This window comes from Lytechinus pictus, chromosome 10 (genome assembly GCF_037042905.1).
Source record: "Lytechinus pictus isolate F3 Inbred chromosome 10, Lp3.0, whole genome shotgun sequence".
NCBI classification, from domain to species: domain Eukaryota; kingdom Metazoa; phylum Echinodermata; class Echinoidea; order Temnopleuroida; family Toxopneustidae; genus Lytechinus; species Lytechinus pictus.
Window position 1 is genome coordinate 7,328,370 of NC_087254.1, and position 22,354 is coordinate 7,350,723.

The 22,354-nt window shown below is 37.3% G+C and overlaps 1 protein-coding gene across 1 annotated transcript in view; it reads left to right on the plus strand.

Annotated features, from left to right (window-relative positions):
* The first annotated feature begins 3,326 nt into the window (after window positions 1–3,326).
* The window catches only part of LOC129269684 (uncharacterized), a 134,466-nt gene continuing 115,438 nt past the window's right edge, over window positions 3,327–22,354 (plus strand). Inside the window, exons 1-11 of the mRNA XM_064105224.1 lie at window positions 3,327–3,588; window positions 4,908–5,198; window positions 7,418–7,693; window positions 9,170–9,457; window positions 12,823–13,101; window positions 15,504–15,785; window positions 17,648–17,917; window positions 18,677–18,943; window positions 19,345–19,599; window positions 20,858–21,109; window positions 21,874–22,125. Of these exons, the coding sequence (XP_063961294.1) occupies window positions 18,808–18,943; window positions 19,345–19,599; window positions 20,858–21,109; window positions 21,874–22,125 (895 nt within the window). The 5' untranslated portion in view covers window positions 3,327–3,588; window positions 4,908–5,198; window positions 7,418–7,693; ... (3 more) ...; window positions 17,648–17,917; window positions 18,677–18,807. The remainder of the gene's footprint in view (window positions 3,589–4,907; window positions 5,199–7,417; window positions 7,694–9,169; window positions 9,458–12,822; window positions 13,102–15,503; window positions 15,786–17,647; window positions 17,918–18,676; window positions 18,944–19,344; window positions 19,600–20,857; window positions 21,110–21,873; window positions 22,126–22,354) is intronic.

Consider the following 22,354-nt stretch of genomic DNA (forward strand, 5'->3'; position numbering starts at 1 on the left):
CCCGGAAGCGGCCTGGGGCGCTGACGTCGCCAACTTCGTCTTCGGGCGTCTGAACACGAATTGGCGATGCCGATATGGGCTTCCGCACATCACAGAACACGGCTGAAATCAGTCTGTTTGGAGCGAGAGTTTATAAGCATTTGTCGACTTTTAAAAATTTCTCCTCGGATATGGAACAATCGGAATAGATTCTACGGCATATTAGTCTAGCCCAGTTGAACAAGTTAACAACGCCATTGTTATTGATTAAACTTTGTAGACCTTACTTAGTTAAGCTAGTACAAAGTACAAACTACAATACAGAGTGAAGAGAATTATGTTAGGCCTAACGTTGTTAGAGTCTACTTTTGTTAGCTTGAACTGATCTAGATTTTATAGACTAAAGAGTAAAGTTAGACTGGACAGGAATAGTTCTAGATCTAACCGTCGTTTCTGGGGATTTATTTGACAATTTCTGACATTTTTCTTCCTAGGGGGACCTATCTAGATCTAGGCCTAGACCCTATTTAGTATTTGGTGAGTGGAGCCAACGTAAGTTAGTTCAGCTGAACAAACAAACATATCCTTTGGTCAATGCAAAGCTCAGTCTCACCAAGACTAAAACTAGATCTATAGTAGATATGAAGCTAGTCATTTGGTCAATCATGGCTTCCACTCCCATGAGAGCAGTAGGATGGGGGGTCGGGTGTCCGAACACTTTATGTTTTTGAAGCCTTCTTTTTTTGTCTTTGGATTACACTAAAAATATGAATTCAATGGATGTAATCATCTTCTTTTTTGTCTATAATATTCCCTAACATTTTGTACTAAAAATTGATGAAACTTTGCTTGTAAATTGTTCCAAATGACTTTCTAAAATTGATCTTCCCTACTCACATTGCACATCCTGTCCAGACACACAACAACTGGGTATACCAGGATGGTAGGAATTCCTTGAATGCTTGAGCACCTGGTCAGATTAGCTGTGCCAATGGTAAAAGCAGGGGTAATACTAGTATGCAGTGCTTAGAAATATATTAAGCATTGTATAAATGTTGCATGATATTATTAGTATTCATTAGGCCTACTAGACATTCTGATACTGCCCATTATACTTTGCTGAAAGAAAGTGTAGTCCTGTTGTAAAGGGTTTAAGGGGAGCAGTATCACTTCAGTTGAGTAGAAATTCAAGAATTTGTGATGAAGGTTTGGTTGTATGTGAGGCTGAAAGAATAAAAGAAAACAGACGTAAATACATTTGGAAAAGGGGCAAGGAATAAGTTGAAGATGTATGACTGGGTCTGTACTAATAATTGAAGACCAAAGTTTAAGAGAGATTTTCCAAATTGATATGCCTACATGTAGGGGCGTACATGTAGCACATACACTTGGACAGAAGCAAAGACCAATTGGAAATACATGTTGTTGTTGTTGTTCGTTGTGGGTCGTTTCCACACCCAACATGCATGTAGTAAGACAAAGGTTTATTTTTACAAACGGGCATTGTCAAAATTCTGCAAGAATCCTTCCTTTCGTAAGTATAGGATATCTTAATACGATTGAGGTTAGCCAACTATTTTGCCTTTTGAGTCCAATGGTTCTGACCATGCAGCAGCACAATAAATCAAAAACCTTGAATTTAAATTGATATAAAAACTGATCCCAAAGTTCACTCTCAAAACTGATTGGCCTGAAGTTTATACATGAATAGAAGTGTGATTAAATGGCCTTGAAATCAAACTCTGATTAACGGGTCTAAAACCCCATCTGTTAGATTTTGTCTTACCTTCATAGGTGCTGCTTTTCCGACGGCGTTGAAAAATTGCAGCGTTGTCATCATTGAAATCTTAACCAAGGTCAGGTTTTTTAAATGTCATAACTTCAAAGTAGATGGACCTTTTTTTTTTTTAAGATTTCACATAAGGGTAATCAATTATCACTTATTATCTTGCATTAATGACAAGTTACAGGATCAAGGTGAAAGGTCATTGAACTTTGAGTCAATGAACTTTGACCATGTTGGGTTATCAACATGAAATCTTTATTTTAACCAAGGTTATTTTTGAAATGTAACCATTTTAACATAAAAACTATATATGAACCTATTTCATTCAACATGGACATGTATACAGATAGTCAAGTATCACCAATTATCTGACGTGAGTTGCAGGTGAAGGTAATAATCAACTTCAAGGTCAAGGGTTGTTTAGGGCCAATGAACTTTTACAATCGTATATAATAATGCTAATTATTCTTGCCGTGTATTAAGACTTATGTCCTAGCTGTGAAGTACTAACTGATCGTATTTGATGTTTGCCTACCCTACATGGAAGTTATCAATATAGTTTTAGAGATTCTATTTCTTTGCAAAGACCTCATTAAGTAAGGTACCTTGTCAAAAGTCTGAACCCTGTCTTTCATGCAGGAATTCCAGGAGCCCGTAACACAAAACTTAGCAATGATCATATTAACATTTTTCTACGATCGATTCCATCAACTATGATGTACAATCAATCGTAAAAATCAAAGTTATCAATATAGTTTTAGAGATTCTATTTCTTTGCAAAGACCTCATTAAGTAAGGTACCTTTTCAAAAGTCTGAACCCTGTCTTTCATGCAGGAATTCCAGGAGCCCGTAACACAAAACTTAGCAATGATCATATTAACATTTCTCTACGATCGATTCCATCAACTTTGTGTTACGGGACCCAGAAGTGGCCTTTCATTTCCTATTCTTGCACTTTATCATACAAAGCAGAAAGGATACATTGTGCCTTTAAAAGCGTAATTCCTGGTAAAAAACGCTGCACTGACTTTTTGACAAGGTACCTGAAATCTATTGCGATTTTTTTATGTCTCTGTCCACCATGGTTTATTGTTAAAGATATGAAAATAAATGTGCTTGAAATCTTTCATCACAAATGTGGTCACTAGATTAAATGGACCCAACTGATGCCTGCAACTGAATCTTATGTATGCTTTATAAAATTAGACTACTGATCTGGTAATGTTTGAATTTTAAACCAAAATGTTTTGAACTGCAATGTTCAATTTATAATATCCATTGCCTAAAAGTTGTTTGAATAAGCCCCTTAAAGAGCAGTGTTATGCTCATTTTGTAAAGCAGATTGTATTGAAATCGAAATGTTAGTTATATTTCAATTTAAATTTTTTCAATATCTATTTATATTTTCAACAATACATTTGCAAAAACAGCAACAGCAGGACTCAAACATAGTTTTTCACTATGTAGAGTGTATGTAATACTCAATAAATCAATGTAAAATATCTACCTATATGCTTTCACATTAAACAAATAAATTCTTTTCTTTTCTTTTCAGCACCAACCAATGCGGTTTACCAGGTTAACCAGAATTCCTTCACCGTATCATGGTCACCCCCATCAAACCCGCCATTCCAGCCGACTGGTTATCTAGTACAATATAGAGTAGGTGGAGTGGATGGAGGAGATGTTACAGCAAGCGACGTAACAACCATTACATTCCAAGGCACTGCTCCTGATGCTAACAGCGTCTTTGTTGCTACTTTGTTCACTGGTTCAAAAGAGCTTGGTGCTGAGGACGTCGCTTTGGCTGTTGAGACTCAGGGTAAGTTTTTTTTTAAACTGATGCAAGGGTGGTGTCACAGAAGAAGGCATTTTGGGTTAACTCTATAATATACCCCTTATGTTCAGTTTAGAAAAAGAATGATGTCCCAATAAGATCATCTCCCCCCCTTTATTTAAAAATCCTGGCCCCGCCCCATAGCTACCTTGCAAAAGGTTGTGCCGCGTCATTTTGCAGGACTCCCTGCTTTTCATAGCAGCTTTTCTGCATCCCCAATTGTTTTGTCTCTGATGAAGTGTGAGAATCGGTAATGAAAGACTGCTTGTGGGATTCCTGCGGGAAAGACCGGCTCTGACTTTTTACAAGGTACCTCATCTTATGTTACTATTTGGAAAATTAAAATCAATTGCTGATTGATATTGCCTGAATTTTCCCATTAGACCTAAGAAATCTTATGAAGATAATAATAAAGGTGAAGCTGAAATTGATACTGCTTTATTCACAAAATACTTGGGCGGAGATGTGCAACATAATGTTATTCAAGGTGGGGGTTAATTGCACAACATAACATTCCTGCACAATACGGTTGATGCTCGGAGCTGTTCCAGATAGGACAAAAAATGGGTTAGGGTTTACTATGCACAGTTTGTTGGTTGTTATCATTTTGTTTATTTGGCCTAGACCACCTGCAAACTTACCTGCAAACAGTTATTTTGTATGGCATTCTTATAAAATGGTCTAAAAATTGTTTGTACACCGTTTTTGTAGCAGCTCTTACACTGTTAAAAATAAAACTGTAAAAAACAGTAATTATTACAGGCAGCTGGGACTCACAAACAGTATGGACTGTTAAATTACGATGGGCTGTAAAAATGCTAAAATACTGGATAACTAAAAAACACCACCATTTTAACATTCATTAACATGAAAATCGCCAATACGCGGACACTATTTATACGATAGATGCACTGCACAATCATCTTAAAAACACGATAGTTTGTATTTTTATAAAGATTATTATGTTTTACTTTGTTTTACATTAAGTAATTCTACGTTACATATCACTGCATACATACGTTTGGTTTGTTAAATCATTTGTGTCATCTGTTTTGAAGGTAAACATCCTGTAAATTTACGATTTTTCTTTGTAGAATTACTACCGGGAGTATTTTTAACAGTGTAATTATGACCAAGCCATTGATATAGCACCAGCCACATGGACGGAGGGTCATGGGTTACAATCCTAAACATGTCATATAAACGAAAAAAATTGTATCCTTAGACTTGTTAACCAAACACTTGTACGAATGTCCATTTAACATTTCTTTTTTCTTCTTCTTCCTATTGCTGTTCCCTTATAGCAACGGACTCATCATATTATCAGATTCACTTGTTGAACTTCATCACTTTATCCTGGTCAGCCCCGCAGAACCCGACCGGAGTGTTCGGGTATCTGGTGGGATATACGGTAGGCGGATTGGCCAATGGCGAGACCATCTTAGACAATACAGTGACAACGATTACATTTCAAGACAACAACTTACAGGGTAGAAGTGATATTGATCCGAATAGTGCATTCGTTGCCCATTTGGATTTTAATCAAGCTGAAATTCCAAACACTCGGTCTGTGGCGTCTCTCCCCCCTCAGAATTGTGAGTACAATGTGATTTAAAATTAAAAAAACCTATTTTAAAAACAATAGTAACTCAATATGGAATTTACATTGCCTAAATAAAAAAAAAATGTTTGACACAATTTGACATTGTCAAATGAAGGAGAGGAACCGAATGATAAAAAGGGTAAGAGAATAAAGAAATAAAATTAGGGAAGAATAAATGAGATGAGGGGAAGTAAATAAAAAAGTGATTATCAAAAGTTAGTCTGATAAAGAGAATAACCTGGATGAAATAAAAGATATATGATTTACTTTACTTATATTGTCAAACAATTTTGTTTGTTTTATTTAGACCTACATAAAGAAGTTGTGGAATCAGGTGATCAGCTGGTAATCAATTGATGGTTTATCAGAAGCCTCGAAAAGAAAAGTTGATGAATAATCATTACACCGAGAGTTTAACCAAATAGACAAATCAACTCAACATTGGGCTCAGTAGGTAGCCCAGACCCAAGGCCCCCCCCTCCAGACCCAGCTCAATCAGTAGCTCAGTTTGTAGTTGATTTAGGACCCTGTTGCATAAAAGTTACTATTATGGTGAATTTGCCTTCCAATGGTAACTACATAACCCAACAGCCAATCAAAATCAAGGATTTTATGATAGATACCATTGGATGGCAAATATACTATAATAGTAAATTTTATGCAACGGGGCCCGGAAGTTCAACCTGTAGCTCACTCTTTTGATAGCTCAGACAATAGTTCAGTGTGTAGCTCAGGGGCCCGTTTCTCAACACATGGACAAGTTAGTCATATCTTTATCCACCAACCACGGAGTTAGTTCCAATCTTACTAAACCTGTTTCTCAAAAGGCTTCCTAACTTAGCATACCTTGATATCGATACTATCGGTAAAAAGAGCAGACGAGACGTAGCCTTAGTCACAAAATGGCATAATTTTCAAAAAGAAAAATTATGACAAAATTGCAAATATTGTGATGAATTGGGAAATAAATCTTTTCAAAATAAAAGCACAGGTGAATTATGCATCATACATACTTAGACCATGAAGACTGGAGCATTCAATAGCAGCGAAAATTAAATTATGAATAATTCATTTCATGACTAAAAATCACTTGTGGACGTTGAGATGGATACCCCCGGGATATCAAATTTTAATAGTTTACGAAAGTAAACCATAACGGTTTTCTTTGTAAAATGATGATAATTATACGGTCTTTTATGACTCCGAAAGTCATCAAAATTATAGTTTAACGAAACATTTTTTAATAATTGATACCGAAAGATACGATATTGGACAAATTATATGCATAAATTAGAGATAGAATTATCCAACTTTTAATAGGGGTCTGAAAACAACAAATACGAGTTCAGTTATGGATGGCCTGACGTGGTAGAATCTTTATCGATTAAATCATTTTACTATTTCAAAATTAATGGTTTTGTGGCGTTTTACCAACAGTTTTTATAGTTTCTTTGTATTACAATTATCATTGAATGCATTATCCCACTTGTTTTGTGATGTAATTTCAACCCTATGATTGATTACGTAAGATTATAATTTTAAAATTTTAGGCACTTTTGCATGTCATAGTCTACCCACGTGATGCCACTACGTCATTAAGAAAGAAGTTATGACAGGTTCGGAGGTGTCATAAATATTTAGTGAGGTTGTTGTACCCGATCTTGGTAAAGAGGGCTTCGTGAAACGGTTAGCGGACAAGTAGCTCACTATCTCCGATTTAGTCAAGAAGTTAGACTTTTGACGGTGTTGAGAAACGGGCCCCGGATGGTTACCCAATATTATGGATGGCCAATCGGTAACTCTGTTGATTTTAGCTGAGTTGGTAGCTGAGCTTAGCCAGTAGCTCAGTCGATAGTTCAATCAGTAGCTCAATTGGTAACTCGGCAACTCAATTAGTATTTCAGTTGGTCGCTGAGTCTGTAGCTCAGTCGATAGTTCAGTCTGTAGCTCCATTGATAGCTCAGTAAGCTCATTTGATTACTCAGTTGTAGCATGGTTGTCGGCTCAGTTGGCAGCTCATAGTTACGAAGTTCATTTGAGTCGGTAGCTCATTTTACAGCTAAGCCAGTTTCTCAGTTGGTAGATGTGTTGGGAGAATAAGGATCTCATTTCACCTGCCGAAAAAAATCAGATAATACAAATGGTAATTTTAAGAAGTTCTAATTCAACATTTCGTTTCCTTTCTTTTATTTCTTAAAATTTGATTTGCAGTGATACCCCCTCCTCCTGTGCTTGCTACCATACAACGGACATCCGATACGAGTTATACTATATCCTGGTCTAGCCCGGGGAATGTCGATGGATATGTCATCTCATACGCCGATGGTGCAGTAGTCAATTCTCTAGAGCTACCAGCAGATAGGACATCCGAACAGGTCCAGAATCTTCAACCCAATACGGATTACACATTTAACTTGTACAGTCAACAGAATGGTATCAGAGCTCAAGCTACACTCACTGTACTACCCCCTGTGGTAACACCGCCAGGTAATACTCATCAGGTTTAGTGTACTCTTGCCTGTAAAGCAGAGCGAGACTATAGGTGCCGCTTTTCCGACAGCGGCGGTGGCAGCAGTGTCATCATCAAAATAAAAAAACAAGGATATGTTTTTGGAATGCCATCATACATGTAACTTAGAAAGTATATGGAGCTACTTCATGAAACTTGGACTTGTTCAGATTAACAATTTGTAACTGTTGCTGATAAAGGAAAATTGACCTATTAGTATTCCAAGATTTATTTGAGCAATTTTATTTTATGCCAAACTCTGTTAAAACTAATGAAAAAGAAATGCTAATAGTGTCACGTTGTTGATCATCTGAATCGTTCAGTTTTAGTGTATTCTCGATGAATTGAAATTTGAAATAAATTTTCACGCTTTGTGGGGCCTGTCACTTCTGGATTTTGGGGCCAATGATGACAGCACACCAATGTCTTGGTCCTGGACTATGTTCACTATAACCTGCCATCCAATTTCAAGCTCTTTGATTTTGGCAGCAAAATCCCAGCGTCGCACTTGCATATACCTTGATAGAGATATGTTGGTGTGTCCTTGAACTAAACATTGCAACAATTCCATTATTACACTATTATTTTGATTCCTTTATCTTGAATACAAATAGGATGTTATTATGATTGTAGGTTACCAGTATCAACACCTTCTGTTGGAAAGCAAAAATGCAAAGAAAATGGGTAAAGAATTAATCCCATCTTCTATTATGAGTCAAGGCACAAAAATGCCAAAGATCAGTCTTTTTGGTCCCTCACAGATGTTTTGGAACATTATACTCGTGTGAGTAAAGAAATACTTGACACCTCACAAATCCCAAATTTAAGGAAAAAACATGTCGTGAACGCATAATTATCATATATGACCTGAAAGAGTATGTTCTCCCAGAAAATTTGATACCATATTTATGTGGTAGGCCTATGTGTTAACGCTTGGATGATCAGTAAGTTTTCTTTGCAGTGATGTAAATGTTAATTTGCGCCAAAGTAAGGCACGACTGCAATGAATGAATCCAGATATCAATAATGTCATAATCCTACAAGGGTTGCATTAAAATCCATTTCAAAACACCTTTAACACTGTTTTTAGTGTCAATTCTCAAGTTAGATTCATTGAAAGGGATTTGCAAATATGTTTACTAACTCATGTAAGATTATGACATCTTTGGCATCTGGATTAATTCAATGCTTTACCTTTGGTGCAAATCAAAATTTACATCACTGCAAATAATACCTACTTATTATCCAAGCGTGAAGATGCCACGTAAATATGGTATCAAATTATTATGGAGAAAATACTCTTTCCACTCAAATATAATGATCTGACATATTTTTCCTTGCATGGGGATTGTGAAGTGTTTTTTGATTCACACGGTAGTTCGCTGACCTTTGACCTCAGAAAAAATATCTATTTCAGACTTCTAATATTTTACTTCTTTATTGAATAAATATAGACAACACTATATTCACCATCGACGACCGTAGTGAGGATTTCATCAACATTGTCTGGGACCATGACCCTACACAAGGCATTATATCATATCACCCGACTCTCCTTCTAAATGATGGTGTCACCCTAGTACAAGATGGAGGACTTATTGATGCCCCAGCAGGAGCTGCGCCTCTTACACATCGATTCGCTGGACTGGACCCGGGAACCCAGTACACCGTTGATATTAACATCGTGGCGAGTGCAAATCCAACTACTGAAATTGACTTTGCAAGTGATTTGGCGTTTACACGTAAGCACGATTCTTTCTGAATGTTCCCTCTTTCCAGTGCATTTTCCAACCATTATATATAGATGATAGTTGGTTGTCTGGGAAGTCAATGATTGTTTTTTTTTAATCTGGAAATATCTTTCAAGCTTCCATAAAATTACAAATAATTTTGGAGTTAAGCTTGATCCTTTACAGACAAAATATATTAAATCTTTGGTTCAGAGTGCAGGAATGTTGAAGGGTAAAAAACAGCAAAAACATTGTTTTGCCAAAATCATGTCATGGGACAATAAATATATATAAATAATATAATTGATATCGATCTGGCAGTGGAAAGCAAGTTTCAATCCTTCAAGATTATAATTATCTAAGGGCTATTTCTCAATGCTTTCCCTTTTCACAGAGAGTACAAATCACTTCGGCTGCTTTGGGGTGATTCAATGATGACTGAAATCCCGGGGGGGGGGGGGGGGGAGGGGAGTATATAATGCATAGTGGGTATGTGCCGCGGAGCAGAGGCGTCGATACTGGGGGGGCAGGTGGGGCAATCGCCCCACCAATGAAAATATTGGGGGGGCAAACATATCATTTTGCCCCCCACCCAATAACTCTGCATGTGCAAAAATAAAATAAGATGGTAATGTTACAGATAAATCAGCAAGCGAGATTGAGCTACACAACTTGTTCTTTATTTAAAATCGTGCTCAAATTGTCCGCTTTTCAGATTGGAATATTAAAATTTTCAGCTCTCGCTTCGCGCTCGCATCATTTCTGTAGCAAAACCCCATACTTTTCATGATTAAATAGGTGAATAGAATGTCCCGTTTTCAGTTCTAAACCTCAAAAGAACTCCCGCTTCGATTTGCAATAATCTTTTGTTGGATATAATCTTGTTCTTTATTAAAAACGTCCATTAAACTGTCATTTTTTTTCAGATCGAAATATCAAAATGTTAAGCTCGCGCTTCACGCTCGCATCTATTGTTTTTTTAGATACCCATCTTAATCATTGGTACCAAAAATGCTTAGAATATCAAGCTTTCTGGTCAGAATATAAAGAAATTTCAGCTCCCCCTCGGCACTCGCACTATCTGTGTAGTGGGATATGTATCCTCCTCATGAGTTACTACAAACAGTCCTAAACAGGCACCTTTTTCCTGTTTTCATGTCAGTATACTAAAAAATTTCAGCTCGCGCTTCGCGCTCGCATTAATTTGTTGGTGAGATATGTGTATCTATCTCATGAGTCATATAAATAAACATATATATATATATATATATATATATATATATGTATATATATATATATATGTATATATATATATATATGTAAAAGAAATGGATGAAGAGAACAATGGTAGGCGTAGCTTAAATCAAGGTTCCCCAGGGCTATCTACCCTTTTGGAAAAACTGGTGATGCCGAAAAAATGTCTCTGCCGGGAATCGAACCCGGGCCCCCAGCTTTGAACGCCGGTGCCTTAACCACTAGACCACAGAGACGGGTTAGTGGCTAGGGCGACCCCGATCCGATTGACCGTCAGATAGACAGATTTTCGACACCATACCAATTATAATTTCCTTTGTCGGGTGAAGGTGGGTTTTGAACAATGACAAGCCGCCATGCCTCAGCTGGATCAAAGCTATTGCTTTGATACAGTACACGTATGGGAGAATGTATACAAATGTGTGAAGTTATACATGTACATGTAAAAGGGTAGATAGCTCTGGGGAACCTTGATTTAAGCTATGCCTACCATTGTTCTCTTCATCCATTTCTTTCACACAATATTCAAATAAAAGAGTTGCCAAAGCTGTAGTACATGTATAACTTCACACATTTGTATACATTCTCCCATACGTGTACTGTATCAAAGCAATAGCTTTGATCCAGCTGAGGCATGGCGGCTTGTCATTGTTCAAAACCCACCTTCACCCAACAAAGGAAATTATAATTGGTATGGTGTCGAAAATCTGTCTATCTGACGGTCAATTGGATCGGGGTCGCCCTAGCCACTAACCCGTCTCTGTGGTCTAGTGGTTAAGGCACCGGCGTTCAAAGCTGGGGGCCCGGGTTTGATTCCCGGCAGAGACATTTTTTCGGCATCACCAGTTTTTCCAAAAGGGTAGATAGCTCTGGGGAACCTTGATTTAAGCTACGCCTACCATTGTTCTCTTCATCCATTTCTTTCACACAATATTCAAATAAAAGAGTTGCCAAAGCTGTAGTACATGTATAACTTCACACATTTATATATATATATGTATATATATATATATATATAATTATATATGCATATGTGTGTGTGTGAGTTTGTTTGTTTTGTGTGATCAAGCGCCTTTGGAAAGTTGATTCATGATTTTGCCCCCCCAATCTTAAAAAAGGATCGACGCCCCTGCCGCGGAGGGGACCCCCATTTTTACACTCAAATTTCCGTTCCAAGGCATAGCATTTTTATCTCATTGAGAAAAAGAACAAAGAAAGCCACTCCAAAGCATAGCATTTTCTTCTCATCAAGAAAAAAAGAAGAAAAATCCGCTCCAAAGCTTCGCATATTTTTCGTTACGCCGTTCCGGTCGCATTGATCCAATTCAATGAGCTGCCATTTTGGTGAAAAGTGGCCGTAGAGCGCTGTTCGACCATCGCCTCTGCGCGAGCGCACCAGGAGCCTGTGCCGCCGGACGAGCGGCATGCACGTATGCCCGTTCCATAGGGATGCATTCGCAGTCACACGCAGGCGATCCGTTCCAAGGACCCCCATTTTCACAAACATTTGTAGTTCCGAAGCCCATTCTGAGGACCCTCCATTTTACAATAAGCCCGCTCCGGAGCCCCCGTTTTTTGTCTCGCCCGCGGCACATCCCTACCAATTTTTTGGTAGAGTACCCTCCCCCCCCAGACTGAAATGCAAAATTGGACTGAGGAAAAAAATTTGCACATTAGTTATTGTGATTAAGGGATGATAATATTTTTTCTGTGGTACGCTGCATAGATGTAACTGTAAGGGTTGATAAATAAATAGAATTATATGAATCTCAATAAATACCTCTATCATACACTGCAAAAACTCCGGTGTTGATTTAACACCAACCCAGAATCTATATATGTCCACACCAGAGAAGTATTGAAACAACACCAGTTTGGTATCAGACAGATGCTGTTTTAATACTAATTGGTGTTGTATAAACACCTATCTGGTGTAAGACTTAAACCAAAACCGGTGTTCTTTGGTGTGGACATATATAGATTCCGGGCTGGTGTTAAATCAACACCGGAGTTTTTGCAGTGTATACTCTCTGAAGCACACTTAATTGGAATCAAACGTTTTGTGTACTTTATGAAATTTAATTAAATTCTAACTCACTTGTTTTCGGGATTTTCCTCTTCAGGACCTAAACCACCAAACAACGTACTCCTGTATCCGCTCACCCCAACTACCATCTTGTTCACATGGGAACGTCCCCTTCCACCAAATGACTTCTTTATTGACTACTTGGTGTCTGCTTCCAATGTGGATCTGGGTTTTTCTGTACAGAATGTCCTACCCCAAGGCGCTACCAGTAATGCTATTCGTGGTCTTCAACCAGCTACTAGCTATGACTTGAGTGTTCTTACGAATATTGAACCTGTTACAAGCAACTTCCCTGGTTTCACCGTTGTGCCGCCAAGTAAGAGCATTAGGAGATAATTCCAATTATTATTTGAATTGAAAAATTTAGAGGAAAACATTATAAAGAATGTAAGCTATCTATATGTGACTAGCCACCCCCAAAAGAACAATAAGTCACCCAAAATTCATTTTGAGATTTTTTATTTGGTTTGAAAAAGCACTACCAAATCTTTATAATGATGGTGTAATTTGTCAAAATTGATCAACAATAACCTTCACAAGTACTTGATTGAATGTAGAGGAAATTCATCAAAAGCTTTGAAGAATAAGTCTTTAGTAAACAAGGGTTGAAGTTCTGGGTTCACTCAAGCATGAGACTTGCACTCTGTGTGATCTTGTTGAAAAATTGTGTCAAAAATTTTCTTGTATCGTTTCTTTTATACATCTTTAGAACTTCAAATTTTGACAGCATGAAGAAAAAGTCTTGTTCTTTCAGATAAATTAATATTCTAATTTTTGCTTTATAGAGACCAAATTACTATTTTGGCGATTTACAGAGAACCTTCCCTGGACACTTATTGTTGGTTTTGGTGTGGATGGTCACATAATTTTCAAATAATGGAAGTTTTTATGGTAAACACCATGTATGTAGTCCTGAAAAGAACTGTTTGTTATGCTTTCTTGATTGTATGTTAAGCTCTGAAAAGAACTGCTAACAACGTTTCGACCAGCGTGTTCTGGTCGTCATCAGGATTGATGATCCACTTGAAAACTTTGGTATATAACCAGGTTGGTTATAAAGAAGTAATTAAGGTTTAGCCAATAGGAAAGCAGAAACGAAGAGGTAATTAAGGATTAAGAAATAGGAAAGCAGGAGGATGGTGATTGGTCAATTTCAGATAGGCCTGTGGGAGCAGCTGAAAGACACTGGAACCCCAATAGCTGGGGACAATGATTTAAAGAGGTGATCCTGATAATTTATTAACCAGGGGGGCATTTCACAATGAGTTAAGTATGACTTGAACTTAAAGTCACGCTTAAAATGCTGACGCGTACATGATATGCAACGCACAATCTTATTGATTAATACGCAGTAGTGCGCACCTTCATGGCATGATCTGACCAATGCAGTCTTGCCTTTTTCATACTGCACTAGATATTTAAGTGCAACTCTAATTCATAATTAAATCTTTGTGAAACACCCCTGGAATACTTTCTTCTTTTTTTTGCAGTTGTAAAATAGAACTGTAACTATGGTAACTGGTAAGCACGTGTGCCATAGTTTTACCAAATTCTTCATCACTTTCAACATCGCTATTATCTTTAGTAGGAGTAATAGAATAAATTTTTATTAACAAAGGGATTATCTCTATGACTTTTTTACATCTTCAAGGATGCAACATGGATGAGATCCATGATGCCTAATTCATATTTTCCCAGCATTGCCTGAGTAAATACGGAGTTAACTGGGTAATTAAACATAAATGTAATCATAATATCTCCATTTATTAATAAATTTTTGTTAAGCCCTTTTTACACCTTCACGGATGCAACACTGATCTTTACTGATCGAGATCCGTGATGATCCGGGGGGTTGGATATTTTCTTACCATTGCTGCCGGAGTGAATACCAAAATAACTGGTTACTGACACAGATAATGTAGGGAAAAGTATGGTGTCTACAATGATAGACAGTGTAGGAATGATCTTGTTTGATAAGCTTCTGAAGTGCAGACAATATACGCGCAAAAGAAGAGGTACCATGAGATGCAGCGTGCTGAAAAGCTTTCGCAATTTGTGCGCTGGCCTGCGATGCGATTGCACTGAGATGGGATTTGTAACTTTTTGCAGTCGGATCTTAATGCAATCGTATCTGACTATCGCCTTAGTCGGAATAGTTGTCAAACATGGATATGAAAAAAAAATTGAAGCTATCAGAAATATATATGTATTTTTTCAGTTAAAGGCCTGACATGTTATTGACTGATTCATGGCAGAATTACACGTGAAAATACCAGAATTGGCAAAGAATACATTTAGATTATCCAAATAAATTCATGGTTGTGTTATACTTGCTCAATTGATCTAAAACCATTCTTTCGCTAACATTTGAAAATTTCTGAATTTTCTAATAAAAATGACTGAAAACAAATTTAGCAGCAAAGTTTTTTTATTACTCTTCCAGAAGTTGAAATAATGGCACATTTATGTCATATACCCAAAAATTTATTTTTGTTCAGTTTCCTACAGGTAGCACCTGCAGAATTTTCCTGGGCTCTGCGTGTTGTTATCCTCTTCATCAATATTAACCCATTGGAGACTGAATATTTTTGGTTTAATGTGTGTTTTCTGTAGTCCTCCAGCCCTCGTATATGCAACGGGTTAATATGCATTGCATTAACATCATTATTATGATCATTTTTTCTTATTTTGTTCATGATTTGTTCATAAACCATACAGCTGCTGTTGCTGGTACTGTGAATATTGGGGCTGTTACAGCTCAAGAACTGGAGGTACTCTGGTCGACTGATGGCATCGCTGCCGACTCCTTCAGAGTTCTTCTGTTCAGTGAGGATGGCTTACAGCAATTTGAACAAAGTGTCCCTGCTGGAACCACATCTGTGCTATTTGAGAACTTGACACCGGACACCCCGTACATTGCTGTTGTTGAAGCTATTGTTAGAAATGTACTGACGAATACAGATCAAGCTTCTGTTGTTGGATCAGATGAAGCAACAACCAGTAAGAATTGTAGATTCAGATCTATTTAATTGATCCATGTAAAAAAATATATAGACAATTTGCCCTCAACTGGCAGTACTAAAGACATATAAATAAAAAAAAATCAAACATTGAAAGAAAATATAGATGAACATATATTACTTGATAGTTTGATGCTGTAATCCTTTTGGCGGCTCGTATAGCTAGCTTACAGGGATGATGAATGAAGTGAGCCACTGGAAGCCACTGGTAGACATAGCTATTTGTATACACAGTAGAACATGCTATGCCGAGTGTGAGTAAAAAAACCCAATCCACTGAATTTAAAACATATGGTAGTCAATACAACATAAAAGGAAATTATGAAATAAATTACACTTTAGAATCCTTTCTAGGAGTTACAGTGATGAAAACATTGAAATGGTGGTAATTTCATTGCTTTAATGATGACCTAGATGCTATACCTGCATCATTCTAATATCCACCTTGTCTAACATCACTTAGTGTATATGATTAGTTGAGCTGTTTATGAACCAAATTATCCTATGACAAAATGCAAAATACTAATTAAACTTGAAGGAAATTACAGACCCTCTATCTGAATTAGCCTAATTGATAGTTAAACCATTATATTATCTAACCAAGTGATGGTGGGACCACAATAAGTATACTGGTCAAGTAGTTTTAGGTTTTGACCGTCTGTATTAACCGAGTGAAAATAAACCTTCTTCCATGCTCTTTTAGTAAAAAAAGGAATAAAAAAAAATTTGTTTCAAATGTAATTAAACATCAAACATAATCATACATGTTATAAGAGTAAGCCGTTTGGTAAGAGCATTTTAGACAAGTTCTCTCATTGTGCCCATGCATTTCTTTCATTTTTAGCTCCTTTTCTTGTTTGCTGAAGCATGACCAATATTATACAAATAGGGAATAGGCATGAGTGCGATGGTGCGAGATTTCGCAAGAAAGATGCTCTATTCAACGAGGCGTTAGCCGAGTTGAATAGAGCGTCTCTTTCTTTCACCGAATGCGAAATCTTGCACCATTGCACGAATAAGAATATTCGCTATTTGGGTTGTACAACGCCTCGGAATTTAGCAAAAATATTAAAAAACAAAGAGTTTTCCCTGCAGTAATCTATGAAAAGGGAGCAAATATATTGAAAGCAAAAAGCAAAATCCCACAACCGCACATGACCTTGGGCAGCATTGCACATTTAGCCAGCAGGCTTATACGCGTATTGCACCTTCATTTTTACTGAGCGCAATGAATTAAATCGTATTGTGACGTCATCTCCTACAGCCGTGCAACGGTACATTTTGGATGGTACGTCTTTTGTGCAACGGTACGAATGTTTGACATTCAGCCTCCCATTTGTTCGCGTACAACAAACTAAGTAGGCGTTGTACAATCTGTCATATTCACTATGTGAGAGAAAATAATATTTCCACTACCCTGAAGTATCAAATATGCACCATATGGGAGGGGGATATTTTCATAAACTGAAAAATTGATGGTAGTTGGTATATGAAACCAATACCACTTGCCTTCCTGTATTTTCTTTCTTATAATGGTTCTTATTTTAGTCATACGAGCCTGTGTCTCGGATTAGTTCAATAAAGAGCCAGGTAATTTACTACAGAAGCCTGTGCGTGTTATCAAAGTGACACTCAAGGGTGAAAATGTTAATTATAATCTCTGAATAAATTGAGTAAAATTCAAAAGTTACATTTGACAGCCATGAGCATTATGTACCAACCCAGGTGTAACAATCATTTACCGATATTGTCTCTCAGAGAAACGTTATTAAATCTTAAGTGTACTAAGGTTTGGTATCAGTTAAAGTAAATTATGAAAACACTGACTGTGCATCATTTCAGATAGCCTACCAGGTACTAGTAGCGTTACTGTGGACAGCACAACTGGAAATTCAGCAACACTCTCATGGACCTTTAACCAGGCAGCCACAGACTACGTAATCTCTTACATCAGTGCCGATGGTTCTCATACTGGTGCGTTTAACCCAGACGGGAACGGCAACACAGCTGTCGTTGTGCCTGGGCTTCAACCACAGACTACCTACACATTCTCAGTGTTAGGAACAGACGGCACAAATACATTTAACGTCGGATCAGCTGTAGGTACAACAGGTAGGTGATACGAAACACAAATTAATGAAGTCACTGGCCCGTATTCTGATAGCAGGTTTAACTTAAACTCAGGTTTAAAGTTGTGGTTTAAGTATGGCGAGCCAATTGTTACATAAATCACTAACAGTAGAGATATCATACTTCAGCTCATTTGGCTCTCAAATCATTCATAATTGTCTAGGAAGTATAAAAAGATTATTGGCTTCACCATCGATGAATCAGGAAAGAGCACAGTAAACATAAGAAACATACAACTTAATAACAAATTTGATACTTTCGGCTTCCCATACTTAAACCACAACTTTAAACCTGAGTTTAACTTAAACCTGCTATCAGAATACGGGCCAGTGAGCTTTGGTGTGAATGAGGGTGCAAGTGTGTGTGTGTAAGATTGGCTTAATGTGTGTGAGTTTTATGCTGATTGATAATTGCATGATACAGCTATTAATTAGAATGGAATATCAAAATATCAGTACGGATTGTAGTTGTACGACATTCTATGAGGGCAGGTGAAACACATAGTTTCAGTAATAAAATTGACGGGAAGCCGTCAATCTCAAAGAAGAAAGAGGTGGTCATAGGCATTTCCTAGGCCTCTCTGATAAATCTTTGTAGATTTATTTTGTATTTCTTTCTCTTTAGAAAGTATGTCCATCATCTAGGCTACATGTATATATAAAACTACATTTTACTCTTTGCTCTACATTGTAGAGTTTAGTTGGATAGAGACTTATTCTTATCTTGCAATATTTTTACCAGGTTTGGATACGACGGTAACATTGGATTCAGTTACAGAGAACACGGTTACACTTTCCTGGACAGCGATAGATGGTAGTACTTTTTACCAGGTTTTATATAGGCCTACTGGCTCGACTCAACCGGAACAACAAATGATAGTTTCTAATGGACCACAAAACACCCAAACCACACTAACTGGACTCACACCAGCTACAATGTATGATGTTCGAGTTGTGGCTTTCTCGGGAAGTGGACCATTGGAAGTTGGAAGCATCACACCAACAACAGGTCCGTACACAATTTATCTTCAATCACGACATTTGAAGGCTATGTTGATGGTTCTTGGTAGTGTTATGCAGCCCAAAATGGTACCAAAGTCTGAAACCATGTGTTTAAACATTTGATAGAGTATTATCTTATTTACAGAAATCCTTTTTCCTAAAGTACAGAAATAGTCCCGTTGCCTATTGCAATTTTTTTTGTAATTTTTGTCTTCATTCTCATTTTCTCATGCCCTTTTATGACTCAATCATATTCTTTTTTTAACGTAGTTAACCCTTTACTCATCTGGTGTTGAAAAGAAAAAAGAAAAGCTTAGTGAGATTATCTCTTGAATGTTCAGGTCAATTTAAATAATTTGATTAGTTCAGGTGAATGACAAATAAAAATGATATAAATTTAAATTGTAGATATTCTGAATGAGGTTATGGTGGATTCGGTAACACCAAACACGATAGCTCTTCGCTGGACAAATTTGCCGGACAACATAAATTATGAGATAATCTACACTGCACCAGATGGAACACAACGAATGGTTTCGTCAGGCACCAGCCCCAACATCATCCTTACTGGACTTACTCCTGCCACTCTGTATGACATCTCAGTACGTTCAACATCTAACGAAGGACAGCAATCAGCCGTTGGTACCACTACAGCTACTACTGGTAAATATTCCATAAATAATTGTTATTAAATCCATAGGAAAAACTCACTGAAAATGCATTCAAGAAGAAATTACATCTAGTATGATTATTATGATTCATCCACTATCAACACGATTGGCTCTCTGAAACACACATGACGAAAAACCTCCATTTGAGAACACTATACCCCAGTTTCCCTTGCAATCAATTCTCTTCTCCAAGTACGAAAAACCCTACTGCCCCAAGCAAGCAATATAAGTATCAAAACACCTGTTTCTTGACCCCGGTCCGGATATAACGCAACAGCCCGACTGCGGTCCTTGCAAAACATGCCGCCATTTTTATTCACTTACATACCTTATTTCGAGGTCGATTTTCTTCGTTCGAAATTAAAAATGGACTAACATTGAATTTCCGAATACAATATGCCTTTGAAAACGTGATTAAATATCGAATACAATAATTTCATTCAGAAGGTCCTACTACAGGCAGAGAAGTCTTACGTAATAGCACAGATGTTGTTTATCATTTCGTCCTTGGCTCAACGCTCATAATCTGGTCTGTGGAGGTGAAATTGAGACAGCGGGGAATTACCTGGCCAAGCGGGGTTGATCAGGCGGGTGTTTCATAAAGCTGTTCGTAAGTTAAGAGCGACTGGTGATCCTGTCTTGCGGTAAATGGTACACACCATTGGCGATGATCACCAGTCGTTCTTAACTTACGAACAGCTTTATGAAACGGCCCCCTGGGCTTGGAAATGATGTTTTAGATTTTCAAATGCAAAATGGGGTGAAATACCGCAGTTTGCAATCTGAACTGCGGTCCGTTCCCAAACGGGGGTTTGACGTAATGATAATGGATGGTCCATCTGTCACATGACATCCGCATATGAGTTAGGGACAGAGTTGCGGCATTGCGGGAATGGTAATAATTTTCACTGTATACAAACCCCTTATGTCCGTTTGTGTGTACTGACATCCACAACTCTGACGTCTGCAACTCATATATTTGTATCGTGACTTTTCCAGCCAACTCCGCAACGCACTGTGCACAGGGAACCGTGTTAGAGTATACAGATTCTTTTTACGTTTGCTCATTCTCCTGAAGACAACAAGAAAACATTTTTTGAAATAATTAGTTTGGGTGGTCCTTTTCAGGACCAACACATGCCCACTCAAGAATACATGGTTTACCTTGAAAATGCTGCACTCTTTCTGATTCATCATGATAAGCTTCAGAAGTTACAGATTTGTATGCTCGGTGGTCTTGTTTTTTGCAGTTCCAACACAAGTTACAATAACTGAAACAACTCCAAATTCAATCAGCGCAAGTTGGACAGAGATAACAAATGCCTTGACATATCGCATAGACTTTGTCAGTGCTGATGGCCTACACACTGGATCTATCAATTCACCTGTACCCCCGGTAGTTATCGATAGTCTACAACCAGGTACAACGTACACAATAACTGTTCTTGGTACTACAGTGGACGGACAGACCATCCCAATTGGTTCAGCTTCTGGTACAACAGGTTAGTATGTTTAGCTTGTCTACATACTGGAAAAAGATTGTGAATAGCTGTTATGAATATTTAGACCTTCCCATATTTGCAGTACTACTTGTATTAATCATGTTATTGATATCTGTATTCCTTGTCCTCATCTATATATATATTTTTTTGGTTTCAATTCAAGTTTATTTTTCTCTCTGCATAAGATGAACATATGATAAAATACATGAGGAAGAAAGAATACATAACATCAAAGACATAATAGGTTTACAAGAAAAAAAAGCATTGAAAGGGAAGCAGCCAAGAAGGCGAAAATTTCCTTATAATACGTCCAACCCAAATAACTTGACAATATCAATAGTTACAAAATATATTAAACAATTAGAAAACATTAAAAAGACATAGAGACACAAGTGGTATGATTTAAATTATATATAAAAAATATTTACGAATGGGTTTAATTATTAAGATATTTCTAAAGTTATGTTTGAAAATTGTCAAATGAACAAGACATCTTCATATTAACCGGCAAAGAATTCCAAAGTACTGGGCCACAAAAAAAAATAGATTTATGCAAAAGGCAAGTTCTTAGTTTAGGAAATATCTTATTGGAAGTGAAAAGTGAATTGGAAAGAAATTTCTTCTCTGTTTAAAGATAATGAATGAAAGCTTTTGAATAAAGAAAAAAACTGTTAATTCTGTCAAAAGATAAAAATGATGCTTCTAAAGTGTTTTGTCTTCAGTTTGATTTTCGTTTAAGTCCTTACAATTATCTGTTATTCCAGGTATTGGCACTTCAGTTAATTTGGGCCCAGTTACATCAAGCACAATCGCCTTGAACTGGACCCCTATCCCCGATACCAATACTTATCAGGTAACTTACACTGGACCAGATGGGCAAGTGCAGCAGGTTTTGTCGACCAACCCTGAAACCATCCTTACTGGACTAAATCCTGTATCTCAGTATGACATCACAGTGAGGGCTATTACTAACAGTGGACAACTGGTAGATGTTGGCACTACAACTGCCACTACAGGTGCACTTTTCATTTATATCTGCATGAATTCTTGAGATGACCCAATTGTATATATCTGCATGTAATTTGATGAATTTGATTAAATTATAAATATGAAATATAGACAAAGTTCGTTTTAATTGGCTACTTGCTCCCCCCACCGGTAAAGGCCTGGTCTGAAAAAGCCCAGTTTAAATAGAGGTAAGGTAATAATTTTTTCTGAGAGTATTGGTTTTCAGCTCAATAATAG